The following is a 22676-nucleotide window of genomic DNA, read 5'->3' as shown; positions in this document are numbered from 1 at the left end:
TGGATTTGGCGCTAGAGAGGCAGAAGGGTCAGCTGGTATGACAGAGTTCCAGGTTGGTCAGCAATTTCAGGATAAAGAGAATGCCCTGTTAAGTGTGAAGACTTACAGCATCCGCCAAGGGGTACAGTATAAGGTAGTGGAGTCTGATTATCGCCGTTATGTTGGCAAGTATTCTAAGTTCGGGAATAGGTGCACATGGTTGATTCGGCTTAGTCTCTGGCAGCGTAAGGGCATTTGGGAGGTGAAACGGTACAATGGACCACATACTTGTCTGGCCAGCTCTATCTCCAGCGATCAAAGGAGTTTGGATTATCATGTGATATCGGCATTCGTTATGCCAATGGTTAGAGCTGATGCATCCGTCAGCATCAAGGTGCTTCTAAATGCGACGGCTTCACACTTTGAATTCAGGCCTACGTACAGGAGGGTCTGGTTGGCCAAGCAGAAGGTTGTTGCCCTCATTTATGGTGACTGGAATGAGTCGTACAATGAGCTCCAAAGGTGGGTGTTAGGAGTGCAAGTTACCATGCCTGGTTCTGTTGCAGTTCTTCAGACTAGCCCTGTTCGAGTTGGGGGACAGTTGGATGAGTCTCAGGCATATTTTCACATACTGTTCTGAACTTTTCCACCATGTATCGAGGCATTTTGTCATTGTAAGTCGTTGGTGAGTATTGATGCCACCCACCTATATGGCAAGTACGGGGGTACGTTGCTTGTTGTGATTGCACAAGACGGGAATTCCAACATACTCCCTGTTGCATTCGCACTAGTTGAGGGTGAGAATGCTGAGTCGTGGTCATTCTTTTCTCCCACCTCTGTCAGCATGTAACACCCCAACCGGGTCTGCTCGTTATTTCTGACAGGCATAACGGCATCAAGGTCGTGCTTGAGGCTCCCGACTGGGGATGGCTACCTCCGTCTGCATACCGGGCTTTCTGCATTCGACACGTAGCAGCAAACTTCGCCCTCACCTTTAAGGGTAAAGATGCAAGGAGGCTTCTTGTGAACGCTGCCTATGCTAAGACCGATGTCGAGTTCGATTACTGGTTTGATATTCTACGCTTGGAAGACCCGGTGATGTGTGAATGGGCGAACCGGATTGAGTATTCATTGTAGACACAGTATTGCGATAAGGGCAGGAGATTCGGTCACATGACGACGAACATCTCTGAGTGTGTGAATTCAATTCTCAAGGGTGTGAGGAACCTTCCTGTCTGCTCCTTGGTGAAGTCAACGTATGGTAGGTTGGCCGAACTTTTTGTACGCAAGGGGAGAAAGGCCGAGGCCCAGCTGGGTACCGGACAGCAATTCAGTCAACACCTAGTAAAATGTATCGAGACCAATTTGAAGACGGCCAGGTGCTTCACAGTTACTTTGTACGACAGGGATAACTCGGAGTACACCATCGCAGAGACGACTCCAACTGGTTCTTTCTCCCTTGGAAGCTACAGGGTCTCACTTGGATCTCAGACATGTGATTGCAGATACTTTCAGGCACTTTATTTCCCGTATACGCACGCACTGGCATGCTGTGCATACTCACGTGTCACTTGGCACTCCTACGTCCACCCTGTTTATCGTCTCAGCTCCATTTTTAATGTTTATCGGATGGGATTCACACCTCCAATCCCAGAGGGTTTCTGGTCACCATATGCTGGGCCGACAGTGATACCGAACCCGAATAAGAGGCGTGCAAGGGAGGGTCGTCACAGGTCTACTCGGATACGGACAAATATGGACGAGACTGATCCGAACCGGTCTAAGAGATGCGGCTTATGTCGGCAACCTGGGCACACTCGTCGGAGCTGCCCACAGGTCGGAGGACCCATACATATAGTCAGAGATGGGTAGGATTGGTGCTGTGTTGTTACATGTCTCTGGTGTCCATTGTTCGGACTTTTATTTTTAAATTAAAAGAATTTTCTAGTTACAAGTGCATTGTATGCCTTCTTTTTTAACGAATGTGAATTATTTCATAATACAATATTCGATGACCACGTACGTAGTAAACACAGTAAAATGAAGTTTCTAATATAACAAAATTTGCAAGAAAAGTAACGGAATGTATATAAATAAGCAACGTAAAATAGTTCTCGTAGTGACTGATACAATTTAACCACTAAGAAACGAACACACATATCAACTGATAAACTAAATGACCCTACGATACAATACACATAACCGAAATACGTAAAGATAAGTCTGTAGCATATGACACCTCCAATGAAATAACAAACACCACGATACACCCCCAATCTAAAAAGGTGCGATCCCATGAAGTAACGTCGTGGAATCCGTGTCCTATGACCTCTCCGGATCAACAGATTCTCATCCTTTATCTCATCCTCCTCATCATCCGGGGGTGGCTGTGCAAGCCTCGTAGGGTGGACATATAACGGCCGGGATGATGAAGGCCCTGCAACTGAATGTGACCCAGTAGTAGCTGCGGAAGGGGGCGTACCACCCAAGGCAAAATAGTCAGTTGGAGGTACGGATGGAGGCTCATTCAGATCTACATCTAAATGTTCCTGTGACCCCCTCGACGACCAGCCTTATCCTCCTTGAATGATGGCAGTGATCTCATCTAGGAAGTGCTCCCCACCGGCCCCCTCAGGGCACTCTCCAAAAGTCTTCTGAAACCAGGAGCAATTCACAGCGAACTTTTGAATTTGGCTCGGGGGAGGTAACACACCGAGCAACTCCTGGAACCACGGCCAAGCTGGCCGGGCACCCTGTATGTATACATGAAAATCTATTAGACAACCGCTGACGTAATGTCCATCCACTGGCAACCCCAACTGGTACGCCATGTCCTGAAGTGTGATCGTGCACTCTCCGAACGACATGTGGAAAGTGTGCGTCTCCGGACACCACCTCTCGACGAATGCACTCACAAGCGGCTCGTCTAATCAGAACCACCTGTCGTTCAGTCTCGCAAAATGGTATAATCCAGCCATCTGCAAGTACGGAACGTACATCTCATCAAGTCGCATTCCCTGCTGCCGCCGCATACTCGATATGCAACGCTGGGGCTGCGCATTACAAGGACCGCATGATTAGAACAAACTCAAGTACTAGTTATAAATACAAATCAAGACATAAACAACTAATAAATACCACATGCAAAAGGAGATATATTAGACCACTAGCAAAACCAGATAGTCAAACCACATCCAAAAAACCACTAGAAATAAAGTAGCCTAAAACCGCATTCAAATATGAAACTAGCATGAACCAGTGGCTACTCCACCTACAAAAACCACCGGCCAAACCCACTCAAATTAACAACTACCAATACCACCTACGTAAACTGTTAACATAAACAATCAACAAAACCGCATACAAAATCACTATACAAAACCGCATGCAAAACCTCTTATATAAACCACTAGCAATACCACCTTCATAAACCACTTTCAAAAAGTAATAACAAAAACCACTAAACATATACCGCTATCAAAAACCACTAACCTCGTCGTTGATCACCCCGGCGATATGAGCGACTCCATCCAAACGATACAATCTTGCCGGATCGTCCCCCATCGTCTCAATATGCCTCTCGAGTCTTTCTCGTACAGATTCTGGGTCGTTTTCTCTGGGATTGGTGGGGTATGAGGAAGGGAAACTGATTCGAATGAGTTTGGTTCGAACTCTTTATGTAGGCAACTCACTAGTAATTCGAATCAATATGATTCGAACTCCTTAGTGTCACGTATCCTTAGTAATTTGAATTGATACAATTCGAATTATGCTTTTCTAATTCGATTCTACTTGATTCAAATTACATGCAATTTGGTATGAACTTAATTCAAAGCTAGTTGTTTCGAATTACTTGTATTTGTAGTTCGAATTATGTTGATTCGAATTACATTAAAATGGTCATTGGTTAAATGTTGAAAAAATTTTCATTTTGGCTAATTTGGGTAAAAAAATTCTCAGCTTGGTTTATTTGGGTTTTTTACCCAAAAAATGATCTTTTCAATTTTTTTAATATGATTTTTATTATATATTTTTTAGGTGAGATTGAGATAAAATATGTAAGAGAAAATGCTAAATAATGAGAGATCCACTCCACGTAAAAAATTGAGAAAATTTATTCTTCTATATGTCATTATTTTTTTTGTGGCTGTAATAAAAATTAAAACCACAGAAGAATAACATCGAAAAATTATCTGGCAAAATCCTTTAACAAAATTTACTTGAGATCATCACTTAATTAAATCTACATCGATTAAAAATAAGTACTCTTAGTCCTTATTTTAGCTAGACAATTAAAACAACATTAGTATTTCTTTTAATCCAAGTAAATGACACCTCTCAGTTTTTACTTAACAAATCTATAATGTTCTCGATAATATCTATATTATACGTGCAACATAATTGCTAATATTGTAAGTAATGTTTATTTTTTCACTTTACAAGAAGTTATCATTAGCAATTGAAAGAGTTTCTCTACGCATCTAAATTTTTTTAGTAATTAAGTTCAATTAAATTGGTCTAAATTAAACAAAATCTACTCACACAACATGTGTTGAATTTACAATGTTTTTCTTCTTCATGCATATTCGCTTTTTTCTTCTTCTTCTATCGATGCTACTATTGTTGTGTTTATTTTTTTCGTTTTTCTCTTTTTTCTCATGTGATATTACAGTTATTTATTCTTTTTTAATTGATTTTTCTTCTCTTTTTTTGATTTTGTTCCCCTTAAAGGAATGAAACAAGAAAAATAATGAGAAAATGAAAAAAGAAGAAGAGGACGAAGAGGAGGAGGAAGAGTTTTGAATTATGAAAAATTCATAAGAAAAAAATACTAAAATTTCTTAATAATAATAACACATAAATTTCTTAGTTTTGCCATCGAAATTTTGCTATAAAAGCACAAAAGTATCTTCTTTAATAATGTTATATTTTTTTATTCTTCTTTCTTTTTTTTTCTTCTTTCTGTTACACTTATTTCTTCTTTTTATATGTATGTATTGCAATCTTATTTAGTTGAATGAATGTAGATTCCTCCTCTTTCTATTAAATTTGTATCATTATGTATTTTTTCTTCTTCTTTATTTGATTTTTTCTTATTTTTTATTCTTGTTAAGAGAGTAAAATAAGAAAAATAATGAGAAGATAAAACAAGAAAGAGAAGATGAATAAGAAAAGAATAAGAAGAAGATGATGATGATAATGAAGAAGGAGGAGGAGGAAGAATTTTGAGTTATCATTAAATAATTTTAGTACATTCCGGATTTAAATAACTTGCACTTGGTCTGTGCTTATTTTGAACCAAGTTTGTTCTTGTATCATCATCATTAAGTAATTTTAGTGCATTCTGGATTTAAATAAAATGTACTTTTTGTCTGAACTTATTTTGAATTGAGTTTATTTGTGTTCGTCATCATTGAGTAATTTTGGTGTATTCTAAATTTAATTTCGGTTCATCATAAATGTAAATAAGGTGCACTTTTAGTCTAAACTTGTTTTAAACTGGGTTTATTTGTAGGTCGTCATCATTGAAAAATTCAGTGCATTCTAAATTTAAACTGTTATACATATAAAAAGACAACGATGATGATAATAACGATAACGATGATGATAATAATGATAATGGAGGAGGAGGAGGAGGAAAAGGAATAAGGAGGAGATCGAAAAAATTCAAATGAGAAAAAGAAAGAGAATGAGAAGATGGAGGTGGTGGTGGTGACGACCATAACAAATAAGAAGAAGAAGAAAAAGAAGAAGAAGAAGAGCGGCTATAACAACTTGGTTGGATTTGGTTAAGTATTTTTTTTAATCAAAAGGTAGATACTTTTATTAGATGGAATAAATGGTCCACATTGAACTACAATCAAAAGGGAAAAACGAAAAGTTTCAACTAAAACAATATACAATAACCAGTAACGTAAAAGAGAAATGAGTTTATAGGTTTCCAAGAGCTCTTCCCGTAGCTTCTGCCACCAAAGGGGATTTTTTTCAGGAGCCAATGAATATCACTTCATTATTTTCTCTCCAATTCTCCCATGTTGTGTAAGCTACCAAAACTTTCAATCGTTGATAATCTCCACTCTTTTGAAGGGATTCGGTCAATTACATCCACCATCGCCAAGGATTTTCAACTCAGAGAGGAATAGGCAGTTGGTTGTCGCTTCAAGCTTCAATGGCGTCGAGGCATGACCAGAGGCAATGAAAAATAGACTCTTCCTCCAATTCGCATCTTGGATAGTCTGAGTTCATTGCAGCAATTCTTGAGTTTACTTTCTTCTTAACTGGTAAGGCCTCGTGCATCACCTTCCACAAAGAGTTTTTAATTTTCAGTGGATACTTTAGCTTTCAAATTGAGGACCATAGTGAGCTTTATTGATGTTCTTCAGGTAAAAATTCGATGGAAGGGTGGAAGAATTGGAAAGCAACCTTACACTCTGAAGCCACCGAGTAACTCCCTTTTTCGTCTTCATCCAAGTCAGTGTGTCTTCTCCTTCTTGGATAACTATTTTGAGAATGGTTGTTGCTACTTCTGTACTGAAAATGCTTGTTATCAATGTCTGATTCTATTTTTTATTTAGCTGAATTAACTCTAAAACACATTCTAGTGGTGTCCTGTATTGGCATTAGAAATAGGATTTATAGTAGTAAACTTATGAACTCATGAATCCTTTTTAATACTCACTGAAATGGCATTAGAAATAGGATTTATAGTAGTAAACTTATGAACTCATGAATCCTTTTTAATACTCACTGAAATGCTTCTGCCAAATTTTTAAAGCAAACCTTTCTCCAACACCTTTCTTCCCTCCAACACACTCCTTCATCTCCAAGATGAATTATTTCCAACTTCACCTCTCCAAAAATTAGAAAATCTATAATATTTGCTTTTATAGATTTTATGTATTAGGGAATGAGACTTAGTCAGAATTCTCCATCCCTATTTAGCTAGCATAGCGAGATTGAATGCCTTCAAATTTTTTAAGTTTAAACCCCCTTGAGGTCTTGGTTTTCATGAAACTTTTCAGCTAATCCACTGCATCATTCTCTCTATATTTTTCTGCCCCCACCAAAATTGCATCATTGCTTGCTGAATATCTCTAATCAATGTCTCTAGAAGTTTGAAAAAATTGAGGGTATAAATAGAAACTACTGCTGCCACTGCCTTGATTAACACCTCCTTATCACTTGAAAAAAGAAGTTTTCTTTTCCAGTGTTGTAATTTTTGAGAGATTTTATCCTTAATATAGTTAAAAGTATCCTTTTTAGATCTTTGCATTGTTAGAATTTGGTTGAACACATTGCTTAGGATAGCAAATGGAGTGGGTGGCCTAGGCTATAAATATGAGGCTAAGTTCTCCATATTTTTTGCACCAGTCGGAAACACTTAAAGCTTGTATCTGACTTTTCTTTTCCTCTATACCTTTTGATTAGAGAGTGTTGTGAGGTGTAGTTAAATATTTAATTTGAGAGTGTGGGTGTACTGGGGTGCCGGTGTTAGAGAGAAAGAAGTCTATGTGTTGTAACAATTTTTACATAGTGATATTCTCTGGTTGTCATTTGGTAATGGCCGTAGTTTTTTCTCCAGTAATTGGAGTTTCCACGTTAAATTCTTGTGTTGTGATTGTGTTTATTTTATTTCTCTGTGAAAGGTATTTTCTCAAGGAGAAATGATGTATTATTCCCAACAAGTGGTATCAGAGCTTCGGTTCGGTGGGATTTATTCTTAGTATGCTCTGTCGTTGCAGCCTAGTCTGACCTTCCACATCAGAAAAGAACTTTGTCCTGTAGCTTGAGGTTGATCTTTGGTTACTGTTGTTGTTACTGGAAGGCAATGTGACACTGTGAGAGTGCACTTTGGAAAGGTTCTGGCTAAGGAAAGACCTGGTACTTAAGTGTGTCCATTGTGACCCACCTCTCTTTCCTGGGGACCCTTCCTAGTGCACGGTCTACAGTTGAGTTATACTATTTTAGTATACGGTTGCAACAATGTCAGGATATTCAAGTGCTGTGAAGCTTGAAATAGAAAATTTTGATGGAAGAATCAATTTTGGCTTGTAGCAAATACAAGTCAAGGATGTGTTGATACAATCAGGAATGCACAAGGTATAGAAGACAAGAAGTATCCTCGTGGTATTACCGCACTGCCATGGATAAGGATAGTTGTGGCAATCGGGTCCACAATTGCACACGAGCATTGGTTGGCGTTGAGATGCAAGGTGTGTGGCGGAGTTATGTCGATGGCTGAAGAACTTCCAGGAAAAGCCAATTTGGAAGTTGCAACATGAATTTTCAGCAAGGTTTCGATCTGTACCAAGGCGAAATGCTTGGAGTGGTCTAATTCCAAGTGAGTATACTTTCATGGTGGAGTATGATAGTTCTCTGAACTATGATTGTCGGTATAGACAATGGCAGTAAAGAATTGTCGGTGTTGACTATGGAAGCTGAAGATGTGTGACTATTTCAATCAAGGTGGAGATTGTTAGAATTTGGTTGAATTAGTCCCACATTGCTTAGGATAGCAAATGGAGTGGGTGGCCTAGGCTATAAATATGAGGCTAAGTTCTCCATATTTTTTGCACCAGTCGGAAACACTTAAAGCTTGTATCTAACTTTTCTTTTCCTCTATACCTTTTGATTAGAGAGTGTTGTGAGGTGTAGTTAAATATTTGCTTTGAGAGTGTGGGTGTACTGGAGTGCCGGTATTAGAGAGAAAGAAGTCTATGTGTTGTAACAATTTTCACATAGAGATATTCTCTGGTTGTCATTTGGCAACGGCCGTGGTTTTTTCTCCAGTAATTGGAGTTTTCACGTTAAATTCTTGTGTTGTGATTGTATCTATTTTATTTCTCTGTGAAAGGTATTTTCTCAAGGGGGAATGATGTATTATTCCCAACATGCATAACTACCGGCAATCCCAAGTATTTATTTTAATTGCCTATGTGGGGAACCCGCAACGTACTAGCTAGCTCATCACGCACATGGATAGGCGTATTTTTGCTGAAAAAACTGAGAATTTATCTAGGTTGACCATTTGTCAACTAATCTCCTCATAGACTTGTAGGATCTCAATTAGGTGGTCTCACTCTTCTTCTGTAGCTCTAGTAAAAAATATTGAGTCGTCTGCAAAAAAAATGACTGACTTTCGAATATCAATGATTAAGCCTTAGTCCAGAAATATCTTATCTCTGTTCTCTTTGTGGTGCAGGTGGGAGAGTCTTTCTGCACAAAATAAAAAATTAGGGGATAAATGGTCTCCTTGTCGCAACCCTCTATATGGTTTAAAGAAACCATGAGGTTGTCCATCTACAGTAATAGAATAAGAAATTGTTGTCACTAACTCCTTAATCTAGTTCATCCATTTATCACAGAATTCGAGTCATTTCATAATATCCCAAATAAAACTCCATTCCACCCTATCATATGCTTTACTCATATCGAGTTTCAATACTAAGTCATTCTCCATAAGTCTTATTCCTTAAAAAGTGCGTAATTCATGAGGTTGTCCATCCACAGTAATAGAGTAAGAAACTGTTACTACTAACTCCTTAATCTAGTTCATCCATTTATCACAGAAATTGAGTCATTTTATGATATCCCAAATAAAACTCCATTCCACCCTATTATACGCTTTACTCATATCGAATTTCAATACTAAGTCAAACTCTCCATAAGTCTTATTCCTTAAAAAATGCGTAAATTGATGTGCTATCAAGATATTATCACTAATCAGTTACTCTTTGATAAAAGCACTGATTGTTACTGATGATTCTGTTCATAACATAGTGTAGTCAATGCACCAGAATTTTTGAAATGATCTTATAAAATATACTGCTATAGCTTATCAGTCTGATTTCTTTCATAGATGTAGCATATGAAATTTTAGGGATAAGACATATATGGGTATGATTGAAAGATTTTTAGAATCTTACCTCGAGGCATTATTCTTGGTTTCATTTAAGAATAATAATTTAGAGGAATGATTTATGAATCCTTTTAATGTTGTAAACCGATAGTTTTACGAGAGCATCTTCGTAACCCTTTAGGTGTCAATTGTTGGGTGACACCCTCTCCCTTTTTAACCTCATCCGACTCCTCCTGACACTGTTTTTTGGAAGCAGAACTTGCAGCAGCTTCCGTAGCTCTTTTAACTCGTGTGAGATATTTATATATTGAGACTTTTTTAGCTAGTTGTTTTATCTTTGTCTTCTTGACAACTTCTTTCCCTTTATTGTCACCTTAATCGTGAAAGAAAAAACTCCGTTATTACTAGGAATTTGAATTGGTAGTTCAACATCCCTTTTTTATTGGCTATTACCACAACAACAACTTGTGTATATTGATAAAATATATTTTGTTCTTTTAAAATTAGTTTACTCTGCCCACTCTAAACTTTCTCATTTTCTTCCCCCGTTTTAAAGTCTTTGTCTTCGACTAAGAGACTCGCAAAACCTCGAATCAGGCTAATTGAAATTGGCTTTATTGACTTCTGCCTTCCTTCCTCATGGTTTTTAGTCCAATTTGTTTGTTGATTTTTTTTGTTCTCTAATTTTCTATCAAATTCATCAGCCCTAATCTATTCACCTCATAACTCCTCTCCCTCCTTACCCTATATAGCATCTTTTAGATATTCATTGCATCTTCTTATTTCGTGACTTACACACTTATAATAATGACAAAAGTTGCCAATTCTTTCATACTTAAGTTGTAGATCAATAATTTTATTGTTGTTACCAATACCTCATATTAACAAAATTCATCAACAAATTCAATATTTTGATAAATCTCACGTGAACACTCAATATTAAAAAAAATTAGTCGATTTTCTTTAGCATTCAATCCAACAGTAATATGTTTTGTGGTACATAAAGAGGTTGCAAAACTGAAATAGCACATATTTAGGGCGTGTATTGAATAAGCTTTGAAAAAAAAAGGATAATGTTATATATAAATATATATTTTTTTAACTTTATATAATTGAAAAATTAGAAATATCAAAATTTATTATTTTTAATCATTATTTAATTATTAATTTATTTTTTTAATGTAATTCTTTTAATCTAATAATCTAATAATATATTTTATCTTATACTTTTAAATATTAATGACTAATTAATGATTAAAAATTAATAAATTCTGATAATTCTCTAGCATTTCTCTCTATATAATTAGAATTTGGATAATTTACGAATTATAAAACTGAAATGAGTACTATTTTGTCCTCCCTACATTTATATAAATCGCGAGTCACCCACAAGTTTTAACAAAAAATATAAAACCTAATGAAAGATCACAATTCATGCCTAGAAAAAAGAGTAAATCGTGGGCGTTTTCTTGATTTTATGCTCTTCATGTACGATAGGAAAAATCCAGCATGCAACCACTGATTGATTTATGGTCAGAATCACATGCAAGTATAATACTAAATATTTTTTCACGATTTATGTTCATGAGCTCCAATTCTTTTTATAGCGTTGCGCAGAACCTATGTATATAATAAAAAATTTAGATCGATCAAAGCTCAACTGTGATGAGAGTGTTTTTCTGAACGAGGAGTGTTAGAGGGCAGCAACTTTTGTGATTCGTAGCCATTAATAATATTTTTAATAGTGTAAAATTTTATTTAATAATATGGATTATGAAATTATTCACTTTTTTTTTGCTAGTTACATGCTAACCGGAATTTAATAAAGTTACTGACTCCTAGACTTTTTCTAATCGTGATAAAGTTGAGTATGACTGTGTTTTACGTGATCATGAGGGGAATTGGCTAGTTGGCAGTACGATTCTGGGTACTAGTGTTCTTCGTTGTGAACAACGGACTATTTGGATTGGGTTATAGATAAATTTAGAGCATGGTGCTTCTCCATTCAATGCGAAACTGATTCTGCTTAGGTTTATTTTCTAGTAAATCAATAAAATATGATTTTTTTAAAAAAAAAAAATTGATCTAAAGATGTGTAGTCGAGCCTCATTCAGCTTTGCATTACTTCAATGAGATGCTAACAAGGTGGCAGACTGCATGGCTAGATTTGACATCTTTTGTAATAGTGAGCAGTTCACATGGCTCCAACCTTTTGGATGATTGGCTGCCTCTCCTGCAGCAGGACATAGCTTAGCCATCTTTTGTTTTTTCTTTCTTGTCAGCCCTTTCCCTTTAAATAGATCAAAGTTACCCTAATTCTTGGGTCATGTGTATTTTAGTTCTTAAACTTTATACTTATGTAAACTGATTTTCTAAACTTTCATACTGGATAATATGAATATTAGAGAAAAATTAGGAGTCAGCAACTTTTATATTTTGTAATCATTAATTGACCATTAATAGTGTTTTTAATGGTGTGAGATTTTATCCAATGATAAAATATCACTTACTTTCTTTTGATAGTTAAGTACTGGTTACAAAACACAAAAGTTGCTGGTCTCTAGACTTGTCGTTCGTATTATTAACCATCTTGATTCATCATTATTTTTCATCAATTGTTAAATAAAAAACGTAATAAAAATAACTTAAGAAAATTTAGAAACATAACTTGCACATAATAAAAGAAGCTTAATTAAAAGTGTAGTGCACTTATTTTAATTATAAAAAATAACTATAAAAATTGAAAAGATCTACATTTATTTCTCAAATACGTACAAGTAGATCTCTTAATTTTTAAAATATTTTTCAAAGTCAAATTTGATTAGTTATTTTTAATAATTAAAAATGTTAACAAACTCGTAATTAAAAGTTTATAAAAGATATTTTATATGACTTTTAAAATTCAAATACTATTATAACTTTATCACAATTCGGAAAAATACTCCCATCACAGTTGAGCTCTGATCTATTTAATTTATTTATTATGTACATAGGTTCTACACAACGCTATTAAAAGGATTGGAACTGATGAAGGTAAATCGTGAGAAATATCTAGTATTATACTTGCATGTGATTCTAGCCCTAAATTGTGATTGCATGCTGGGTTTTCCTCTGATTCATGAAGAGCATAAAACCAAAAAAAGGCTACCGATTTATTTTATTTTTCCAGGCATAAATCGTAGTTTTTCACTAGGTTTTATATTTTTTTTGTACAAATTTGTGGGTAACCCACTGTTTAATCGATTAAACTATGTTATTTTTATTAAAATTTTGGACAAATCAGTTTAGCTAAAAAACTAATAAATTAAATTTCAAACCGGTTTAAATTAAATCGTGTAATTTCAGTTTTAGAACAATGTGGTAGTATCCATCTTCAACTAGTTTAATTTAGTAAATTATTCTTGAAATTTAATAAAAAGATTTTCTTATTATTGTGGACGCTTCAAAAACTAGTTATTTATTTGAAAAAGATAGGAATCAGTGTAAAAAAAATTAAGAATGAACTAATATTAATTTAAATATTAAAAGAAATAATTACTTATTTTTTTATTTGTTTATTTATTTAAATAGCTGCACATATACATCATTTGTTGTGTACTTGTCATTTAATTAACATTTTCAGTTTTTCACACTACTATAACCACTTTTGTTTTGAATCTCCTTTTGTTCTTTTTTACACCATATCTTTTCATATAGTTTGGCACCAACTTACGCATTGTGACGCTGCAAAGAATAATATACATACATAGACATATAAAAACCACTCTCTCTTCCCTTCACAAAAATTTTAAATACATGCAGTAGTGGAGCAAGAAAACATGAATTGGCATTAATAGTTGTAATGTAACAACTTTTTCACTTGGCACCCCCAACTCTTTTCTTTACATCAGTGGCTGCAACCTTTTTTACTTGACTACCTACTGCTGCTGCTGGTTTCTTTGCTGCTGGTGTGGGAGCTGATGATGCAGGACTCCTATATATTTTCCATCCAGTGTTATATAAAAGTAAAACAAAAATATTCAACAAAGAAGTAGTTTATTAGTTGTAAGAAATAAAATACCTGTCCGCGGTCTTTGTTGGTTTAAGAGGAGCAGTTGTTGTTGTTTTCTTTGGTTTAAGGCTTGATGAGGCGTTTGAAGGAGTGGAGGAGGTTGATTTAGGTGTTGGTTGCCAGTTCATGTCTGATGCCTCAGATGAATTATCATTGGTTGCCATATCATCATCATAATCATATGAAGTTGGACTAGAAGATGGAGATGATGGTTTGTTATCTGCTTCCCATTGTGCCACTAGGCTATCATTACTAGTTAAGCTATCATTCCTCTTCATTGCCATTGCCATTGCCATCTTATTATTATGGTTGTTCATCCAGTCCCCAGAATTTTCATACCCAGTTTCCATGTCCTCGTAATCTAAGCTTCTTCTTTTCAGCTTCGATTCGTCCTGGTTTTGGCCCTTTCAAACCATACAAACACACCAAATTAAATATCAGTTTTGGACTCACAGGTTTACTATCAACATGACTAGTGAGTAGAGAATACTATTTGTGTTTTATTATGTTTTCAAGATTCTGTGAAGGAAAAAGGGAAAACAGTAGAAACTATAACATTATTATGTTTTCTGTTTTTGCTTCATGTTTTTTTGATAGAATTCTAAAAACAAAAAACACTGTAAATGAAAACTCAAACTAAACAAAATATTGTAAGCCAAATAAGTTAACCTTTTTTTATTTTTTCTCAATTTATGGTTAGACTTAATAACATTGTTACCTTACCTCTGAGTTAGCAGAATCATCTCTTGGCAGCTTCCTAGCACCTCCAGTAGAACCCAAATTACGTAGTGAAGGAGTAGATCCATGAGATTTATTCAACTTTGCTCCATCAAGGTTCATGCCTTGATATTGTTCTAGTTCTGCATCCTTCCTTGCTAAGGCTGCCTTCAAGCTAGCAATCTACACAAACAACACGTTATAAAACTCTCGATACAAAGTAGTACACACTATGATATAGCAAAAAGTTTTTCATAATAATTAATAAGAACCTGGTCTTTGAGATCTTTGACATCAGCACCATCTTTGCTGCTACCACCACTAGTATTAGCGTTATTACCAGCTTTATTATCACCACCAGCATTGTTAGCTTTAGCAGCACCAAGTTCAACAGTGGCAACACGTTCTGCAAACTTAAGTGTACTAAGTGTTTCTCCAACTGCATCAGGCTCAGGACTAATATGAACAAACATTAGTGTCTTTGCTTGCCCACCTGATACATACAACTTACTTAGCTTCTTATATTGAAAGGTGACAAATGTAGCAAGGAGTGGATAAGAATTGAAGATGAAAAGCATACCAAGAGAATCTTGAAGCAATTGGGTGAGTTTGCTGTTCCTGTAGGGAACATGGGAACTCTTTGCAGCAAGGGAAGAGATAACATCTCCCAAGGCAGAAAGTGACTTGTTGATATACTGAGCTTCCTTGAGCCTATCTCCAGTGGCTTCAGTTTTATCAGCCCTTTCGCTTCCTGCTAGATCAACCAGATGCAAGCTAGCATGAATGGTTTTTGGCGATGTCAGGTATTTTCCTTGAACATGAACTGTTAGGCAACTGCAATAACAATCAGGTTTAGTACCAAATAGAGAAAAGTAATGTTTTTCACACAGCACAGCACAAGTTCTGCTTACCTGTGAGAACGGCTACTACGAGAGTTCATGGCAGTAGAACCAACAGCTCGATTCTTGTTTCCCAAGTTCATCAAGTTTATGACATCAGCAGTTGTTGCAACAGGAACAAGGTTGGCATCAGGCACATTGAGTCCGTTCTGGGAACGGTTGCGAATTTCTAATGTGAGAAGGGGTTAAGGATCATATTTCATATCACATGTTCAATAAAATCATTTCATCTACAAATAAATAAAGTATAGTATGTATATCACAAATGAAGGATATTTTTTGGTAGCTCCATCTGTGGATAGTAGATCTCTGACTTGCTCATTGTAAATCTCAAGCATCTGAACACCAATCTCATAGATAATGGTGTCCTTCCTCTGATCCTGAAGTAGGAAAAGATCATTCAGGGCACGGTAGTTGACACCCATGGTTTCCTCGGTAAGATCGTCTGGCCCAGACTGCATTCAACATTCATAGAGTTATCATTGCTCTAAGAGAATCAACATTTGTAATCTAAGCGGTTTTTTTTTACCATAGTGAATGTTTTTCCTGATCCTGTTTGGCCATAGGCAAATATGCAGACATTGTATCCATCCAACACTGACCGAATCAGCGGTTGTGTGTCGGCGAAAACTTGTGCTGAAAGCAAGCAAACAATGACAGTGAGTAAGCATACAAATATAAATAAATAAATAAAAATATAGTTAAAGAACACAAAGAAAGACTAACATTGTGTTGCACTAGGACCAAAACATTTGTTAAAATTGAATGTCTTCTTCCCCTCTTTCCCATAATTTGAAGGTGTTAAGATTGAGATACTTCCATCATCAATACTACCGACACTCTGATTGGGCGATGGAGCGCCCAAGAAGGGTCTAACTCTGCAGTACACCCTAATATTCCCTACCAACATAGAATAAATAAGTCAATTAGAACATAGAAAAACCAGTGGCCAATGTTATCAATCTTAATTCTTTAACCATTAGAGTTTACCTTTCAGATCCTGCACTTGATTATATAACTTACGGTTCTCCTCAAGAACTTTCTGATATCCTGCAGCAGCAGAAACTAAGCTACGCACATGCTTGCCTATTTATTATAGGAAGCTAGTTAGTAATTACATAGATAACTGTTATTCATAATCTTTTTTCTCCTTAAATTGCTGTTAGTATTATCATCATTATACTTACATAGTACTAGGAAATCTTCCTGGTACTTCTTGTGCATAGCCTGTACTCCTGATTTTGTTTGATGGACTATAGTTTTCAAATCCTAAAGAATGGCAAGAATAAAATCTCTATTTACCACCAACAATATTTGAATGGTGTGTACATCAGTGTATGTTACAAAATTACCTGGAGACTCTTGTTTTGTCGTTGGACTATCGCTTGTTGTCGGGATCTTTCTTGTTGTCGGACTATCTCTTGTTGCCGGATCATCTCTTCTTGCCGAGCTCTCTCTTGTTGCAGGGTTACCTCGTGTTGCCGGATTATCTCTTCGTGTCGAGCTCTCTCTTCTTGTCGGAGTTTCTCCCCTTGTCGGATTATCTCTTCTTGTCGAGCTCTCTCCGCTTGTCGGATTATCTCTTCTTGTCGGATTAACTCTTCTTGTCGGATTCTCTCCCCTTCTCGGATTATCTCTTCTTGTCGAGCTCTCTCCGCTTGTCGGATTATCTCTTCTTGTCGGATTAACTCTTCTTGTCGGACTCTCTCCCCTTCTCGGATTAGTTCTTGTCGGACTCTCTCCCCTTCTCGGATTATCTCTTCGTGTCGGATTAACTCTTCTTGTCGGAGTTTCTCCCCTTGTCGGATTATCTCTTCTTGTCGAGCTCTCTCCGCTTGTCGGATTATCTCTTCTTGTCGGATTAACTCTTCTTGTCGGACTCTCTCCCCTTCTCGGATTATCTCTTCATGTCGAGCTCTCTCTTGTCGGATTATCTCTTCTTGTCGGAGTAACTCTTCTTTTCGGATATTCTCTTGTTGTCTTAAGAACTCGAGGCTTGGTCCATTGTCCCGAGGAAGATCTAGATCTTTTGTTTCTTCTCCCTTTTCTTCCATCTCATCTATTTCTTCCTCCTCTTCTTCCATCTCAACCTCTTCGGCCTGTGTTTCTTCCATCATTTCTTCCACATTTTCTTCCATTGTTTCTTCTTTTGTATCTATCTTCTCTTCCTTTTCTTCCATCTTTACAATCCTCGAACCAAATAAGAAATCAAACATTCCAGATCACGACAATGACAAATGTAAACATTTTTCTTTTGCTGTTGTAAGACAAATACCTCAAGAATAAGAAATTTTACCTCTTCGTCAATAGGAGCAGCTTTTGAAACCAAAGGTTCTGGTTTAGATGATGATACTTTATCTTGTTGAACTGCTCTAAGCTGCTCTTGTTGAGCTGCTCTAAGCAGCTCTTGTTGAGCTGCTCTTAGCTGCTCTTGAATTTCTTTAAGCTTCTATTTATTCAAATCTTATATTTAGTTTGACTCATAAAGTATGCTATATATGCAATGGTGAGCATGCAGTTGAAGATAGAGACATGTACCGTTTCTTGTTGTTCAATGAGTCGCTGTTTATCTGGTTTGAATGGTGATGCTGTTTCTTGTTGAATTTCTCTAACCTGCTATTCATTTAAAATCACATATTCAGTTTGATTCACAGAGTCTATTATATACATACAATGGTGAACATGCAGTTGAAAATAGAGAATGCACACCGTTTCTTGTCGTTCAGGCAATCTTTCTTCATCTGGTTTAGATGATGGTACTTTTTCTTGTTGAATTGTTTTAACCTGCTATTCATTTAAAATCACATTCAGTTTGATTCAGTCTCTATTATATACATACAATGGTGAACATGCAGTTGAAAATAGAGAATGCGCACCGTTTCTTGTCGTTCAGGCAATCGATCTTCATCTGGTTTACATGTTGATACTTTTTCTTGTTGAATTGTTCTAATCTGTCATTTAAAATGTCATATTCAGCTTGATCCACAAAGTCAATCAACTACACATTGGTGAACATAGAGTTAAAAATAGAAACATGCATACCCTTTCATGTTGTTCAAGCAATCGATGTTCAAACTCATTCATGACTTGACTAAGCAGGGATTCAACTACCTATTATAGCAAGATACTATGAGTTTGGATAAGGAGGCATAAAATCAAGGTGGTTGAAATCTAAGTTGATAGGAACAATAACACTTACAAAAGGAATTTCTTCTGTCCTCTTATTTGACAAATGCTCACGAACTAATGAAATTAAAGAAGGATAGGTTGAATTCTACAAATATCAATCCAACGAGTTAATTAAAGTTGTAAATATGATATGAATAGAATAGAATAGAATAGAATCTCCTCTAACCATCTGGATGAGGTTAGACTTGGGATCATTGTCAGTAGCAGAAGAATCTTTGTCCCCTAATGTGTTCCCCATGGATTTCATCATGGATGGTTCAGAGTTTCTTCTTAGAAGGGTTTTCATCAAGGGTGGCTTTGAATTCGGAAGGCCAGCCAATTTCCATGACCCAATTTTCCCTCCCTGTACCCATTCCGCATAGGATTTGAGCTCTAACAAACAACTCACCACCCTTGATAAATTTCCACCCTACAAACAAATTACTAGTAAAGTTAAATAACAACATTGTGGTTATGCTATTTGGTTTAGTTGAATATAGTAAGCAAGCACCTTTTCCATATCGGAAGCTTCAAAGGTGGGAATCCCCATTTCTCCCACAGCTTCAATAAAACTCTTCACATTTTCACCATACTGAAACACAATCGGTGCTCCTCCATCAGTAACTAGGACAGAATCCTTGGGGGCTTGAATTATCTGTTATTAGAATTCAAGATGTGAGTAGTTGAATTAATCTCATAAGACGTGAATGAAAAAGGGTGAAGGTGCTGTTGTTATCTAATAATTTTTAACTATTAATTTTACATGAAAAAAATTGTACGTAAATTTCTATTAAAAACTGAACCGGGTACCTTGGGAATTGAACCGGGTACAACTTTGTTGAGAACATTGCAGAGGATAATACCGGTTCGCAAGGCGACCCTGAAATCTTCTTCAGAAGGCTCTGCTGGCAAGTCTCTCCCTGCGACTACTCCAAGTGTTTTACGCATCCATTCAGTAGCTTCATTTCTTCTCACCGCTGTTCAGAATTAGAATCATGATGGAGATTCACGAGCGGTTCTCTTTATGTGAAATTAATAATTGAGAATCATTAAATCATCTAATGATTCTCAATTATCAACCTCGCATAAAGATAACTGCACGTGAATTTTCATACAGAAAGATACATTCACGTTAGAAAATAAACAAATCTCACATGCATGCACGTGTTTTCATCTTAAAAAGAAGAAGGAAATGAGAGGCAGGGGATATTATGATATATACATGCTTCTTCGTCTCGCCGTGACGCCAACTTGCCGTCGAAGTGGCCGCCGCGCTGCTGAAGAATGTCTTCCACAACGGATACAGTATTGAATGGCACAGCTTCCTCCGTCGTCATAATAACTATGCCTCGGATTATAAACTCAAACAGGAAAAATGAAAAAAAGAATCCAAAAACCGCTGGGAGAGCCAGCAATGAATTCAAAAATAATATACGTGGATCAAAACAAAGACAATGCAAGAGGAAACAAGCTTTAGCTTTTCGGAGAAAAATAGCAAAATTCAGAGAGTAAGGAATGAAAAAACAAAACAAAAAGAAACAACTAATAATGAATGAATGAATGAATAAACAAATGAAAGAATGAAAGAATAATGAATATGTATTACAGAGAGGGGAATGAGAAAGAATTTAAGAAAGCGAGAAGAAAGGAAAATGGGGTTTGGATTATTGATTGTTGGTCCTTTCTCTCGCTTTCTTGTTTGTTCTATTTTATTCTATTCTCTTCTCTGTCCCTTTTAGTTTGCTGCCTAATAATATTGTTCACGTTGAAAAGCCAAAACCGAACCTGGTTCCGAGCCTATCGCTTTGTCCCTTAATGCATGTTTTATATTTAACGGGTGGGTAAAAGTAAAAGCAACACTCTATACTCTCCTTTTTTATTTTACTTTTTTCTTATTTTTCTTAGTCCCACCCTGTTTCTTTTCTCTCTGTAATAATAAATTATTTGGTATTTATTTTCTCTCTTTTAAGGACGATGCTTCTAAATTGAAGCAAAATTAATTAATTTAAATTAAATGATGTTTTTAATTTTTTTTCTTATTATTAAGTTACATTGAAACTAGATTATGTATAGAACAATAGATAATACCGTACCTTTTTTTAAAACTTCTGACGGAATTTGTGTTTTGATATTTGCTTTAGTCTGTTTTCCTTTATATTTATACTTAGAGGTTAAAATTTTCAATTCACTGTTAATACGCCTTTATCATACAATTTGAATATTTGTTTATTTTATATCATATTAATAATACTATATGACCAATAAATATTATTATTTTAAATTAGTATTTAATTATTACATAAAAAATATATATTTATATTTATTAANACTTTTTTCCTAGCCTATACTTTATATGAAAGGCCGTGCTTATTCATGATGCAAAGAATTAGAGTATAAAGTATAATATAAACATGGAGAAAATAGATAAGAAAAAGTGTAAGTGCATATTTTTATTAAAATTTGATCGGTATTTAATTAATAAAAGAAGAGTAAGTAATTTTATATTATTGGATAAAATTTTACATTATTAAAAATATTAATAATAGTTAATTAATGAATATAAATTATAAAATTTGTTAGTCTCTAATAATATTAGGTTTTGCTAAATAGACAATAACTTTTGTAAATAATGTGGATAATAGATTTTAAAATTAACCTAATAAAATAAAAAAACACTCCATCTTCAAATTACCTCCTAAATCTTAACATTAAAAATTAGGATACCATTTACACATCTAGTAAATTAAATATCTAATTATTATTGTACATAAGTAAATCGAATCAAAAGAAATAACCATCCAATTAAAAATAATAAATATAATTATCTAAATATTTATTAATATTGTTTAGCATTTTCATTATCTACCTATTATTACATAAAAGACAGCTTTGAATTTGATAATCAACTAACAATACCTCAAATATGATATATAGTTACACTTATTTTGCGATTCTTATTTTTAAGTATTTGTTAGATAATATTATGTTGTAATGATTACATATCTAATTTAATATTATAATTCATATTTCAATAGGTAATATTATAATTTTTTATTTTCTTTTCTTTCAAAACTCTAATCATTATTTGAGATGAGAAGAAAAGAGACGAGACCAGAAGGTAACATTGTTTGGTGTTTGCTATTCGTTATTCATTTGTTGTTTGTCGTTTATCATTAATGCTGGTGACACAAAATAATAAGTAATAAAATAAAATAAAAAAATCTTAAAAAGTTAAGATTGCATAGTTAATATTGTGAATCAACATTTAACATTAAAAAAAAAATCTAAAATTCTTAAAATAAAAATATTTAAAATTCAAATAAAAAAATATTTAAAATTTAAACTCAACAAAAATTTATTTTTAGTTATTTCACTTAATTTTTGGTAATCTTAACAAAGTGTCGAATCAAACTTATATCAAGATCTCAATTCTCAAATATCAAAAAACAGATACGACTCATCTAAATAAGAATGGGCTCGACCTAGAAATTATTTAACGTCCATATCAAAATGTTTGAGATGCTTGGATTGTGACAAATAACAAAGAATTGCAATAAAATAAATGGAGCTTTAAAATAGTAATTAAAAAAAATTTGCTTGAAGAACAAAAATAAACAATAAAATACGTGAAGAAAATAAATGGAAAAAAACAGAAAAAAATTAAAGGAAAGTAAATAAAAGTGGACTTCCGATACTCATATCTACATGTACTCCATAAGCTGTGATGATCTAGTGTTTTTGAAAAAGTCTCATAACTCTTTTAAGTTTTTACTATTTATAATGCAGATGGACTTGTTATAGAGCATGTTGTCAACTATCTTACTTCTTCATTTTTCTCAGCCATGATCTTGCCTTGGCCATAAAGAATCTTGTTCCTCAAGTTTTGACACCCACGTCTTTTTTGATCTTCAAATTCCACGTTTTTTTTAACTTGCTCTTAAAATTTTGTACCCATGTTCTCCACTTCAGCTTAAAGGTCGAGTAACAAGCCTTGATTTGCAAG

General features: G+C 34.9%; 2 protein-coding genes across 2 annotated transcripts; one reads left to right on the top strand and one right to left on the bottom strand.

The window, feature by feature from the left end:
- Positions 1-37: 37 nt before the first annotated feature.
- LOC107492174 (uncharacterized) lies at positions 38-1116 on the top strand. Its single transcript, XM_016113169.1, has 3 exons — positions 38-595; positions 659-795; positions 864-1116. The coding sequence occupies exons 1-3, from the start codon at positions 38-40 to the stop codon at positions 1114-1116; spliced, it is 948 nt and encodes a 315-aa protein (XP_015968655.1).
- A 12387-nt stretch (positions 1117-13503) lies between these two features.
- Positions 13504-20308, bottom strand: LOC107492173 (kinesin-like protein KIN-14I). The gene is made up of 22 exons (XM_021126298.2): positions 19896-20308; positions 19484-19650; positions 19185-19328; positions 18861-19103; positions 18705-18779; positions 18548-18616; positions 18382-18456; positions 18215-18289; positions 18044-18121; positions 17802-17954; positions 16858-17685; positions 16693-16774; positions 16496-16591; positions 16232-16405; positions 16035-16141; positions 15782-15960; positions 15518-15679; positions 15187-15440; positions 14879-15099; positions 14613-14789; positions 13899-14293; positions 13504-13811 (listed from the first exon to the last, which is right to left on the bottom strand). Exons 1-22 carry the CDS (start codon positions 20008-20010, stop codon positions 13694-13696), a joined length of 3987 nt encoding a protein of 1328 aa, XP_020981957.1. The 5' UTR covers positions 20011-20308; the 3' UTR covers positions 13504-13693.
- Positions 20309-22676: the final 2368 nt, after the last annotated feature.

Source organism: Arachis duranensis, chromosome 6 (assembly GCF_000817695.3).
Source record: "Arachis duranensis cultivar V14167 chromosome 6, aradu.V14167.gnm2.J7QH, whole genome shotgun sequence".
Classification (NCBI taxonomy): Eukaryota; Viridiplantae; Streptophyta; class Magnoliopsida; order Fabales; family Fabaceae; genus Arachis; species Arachis duranensis.
This window is presented reverse-complemented; position numbering and strand designations above follow the sequence as displayed.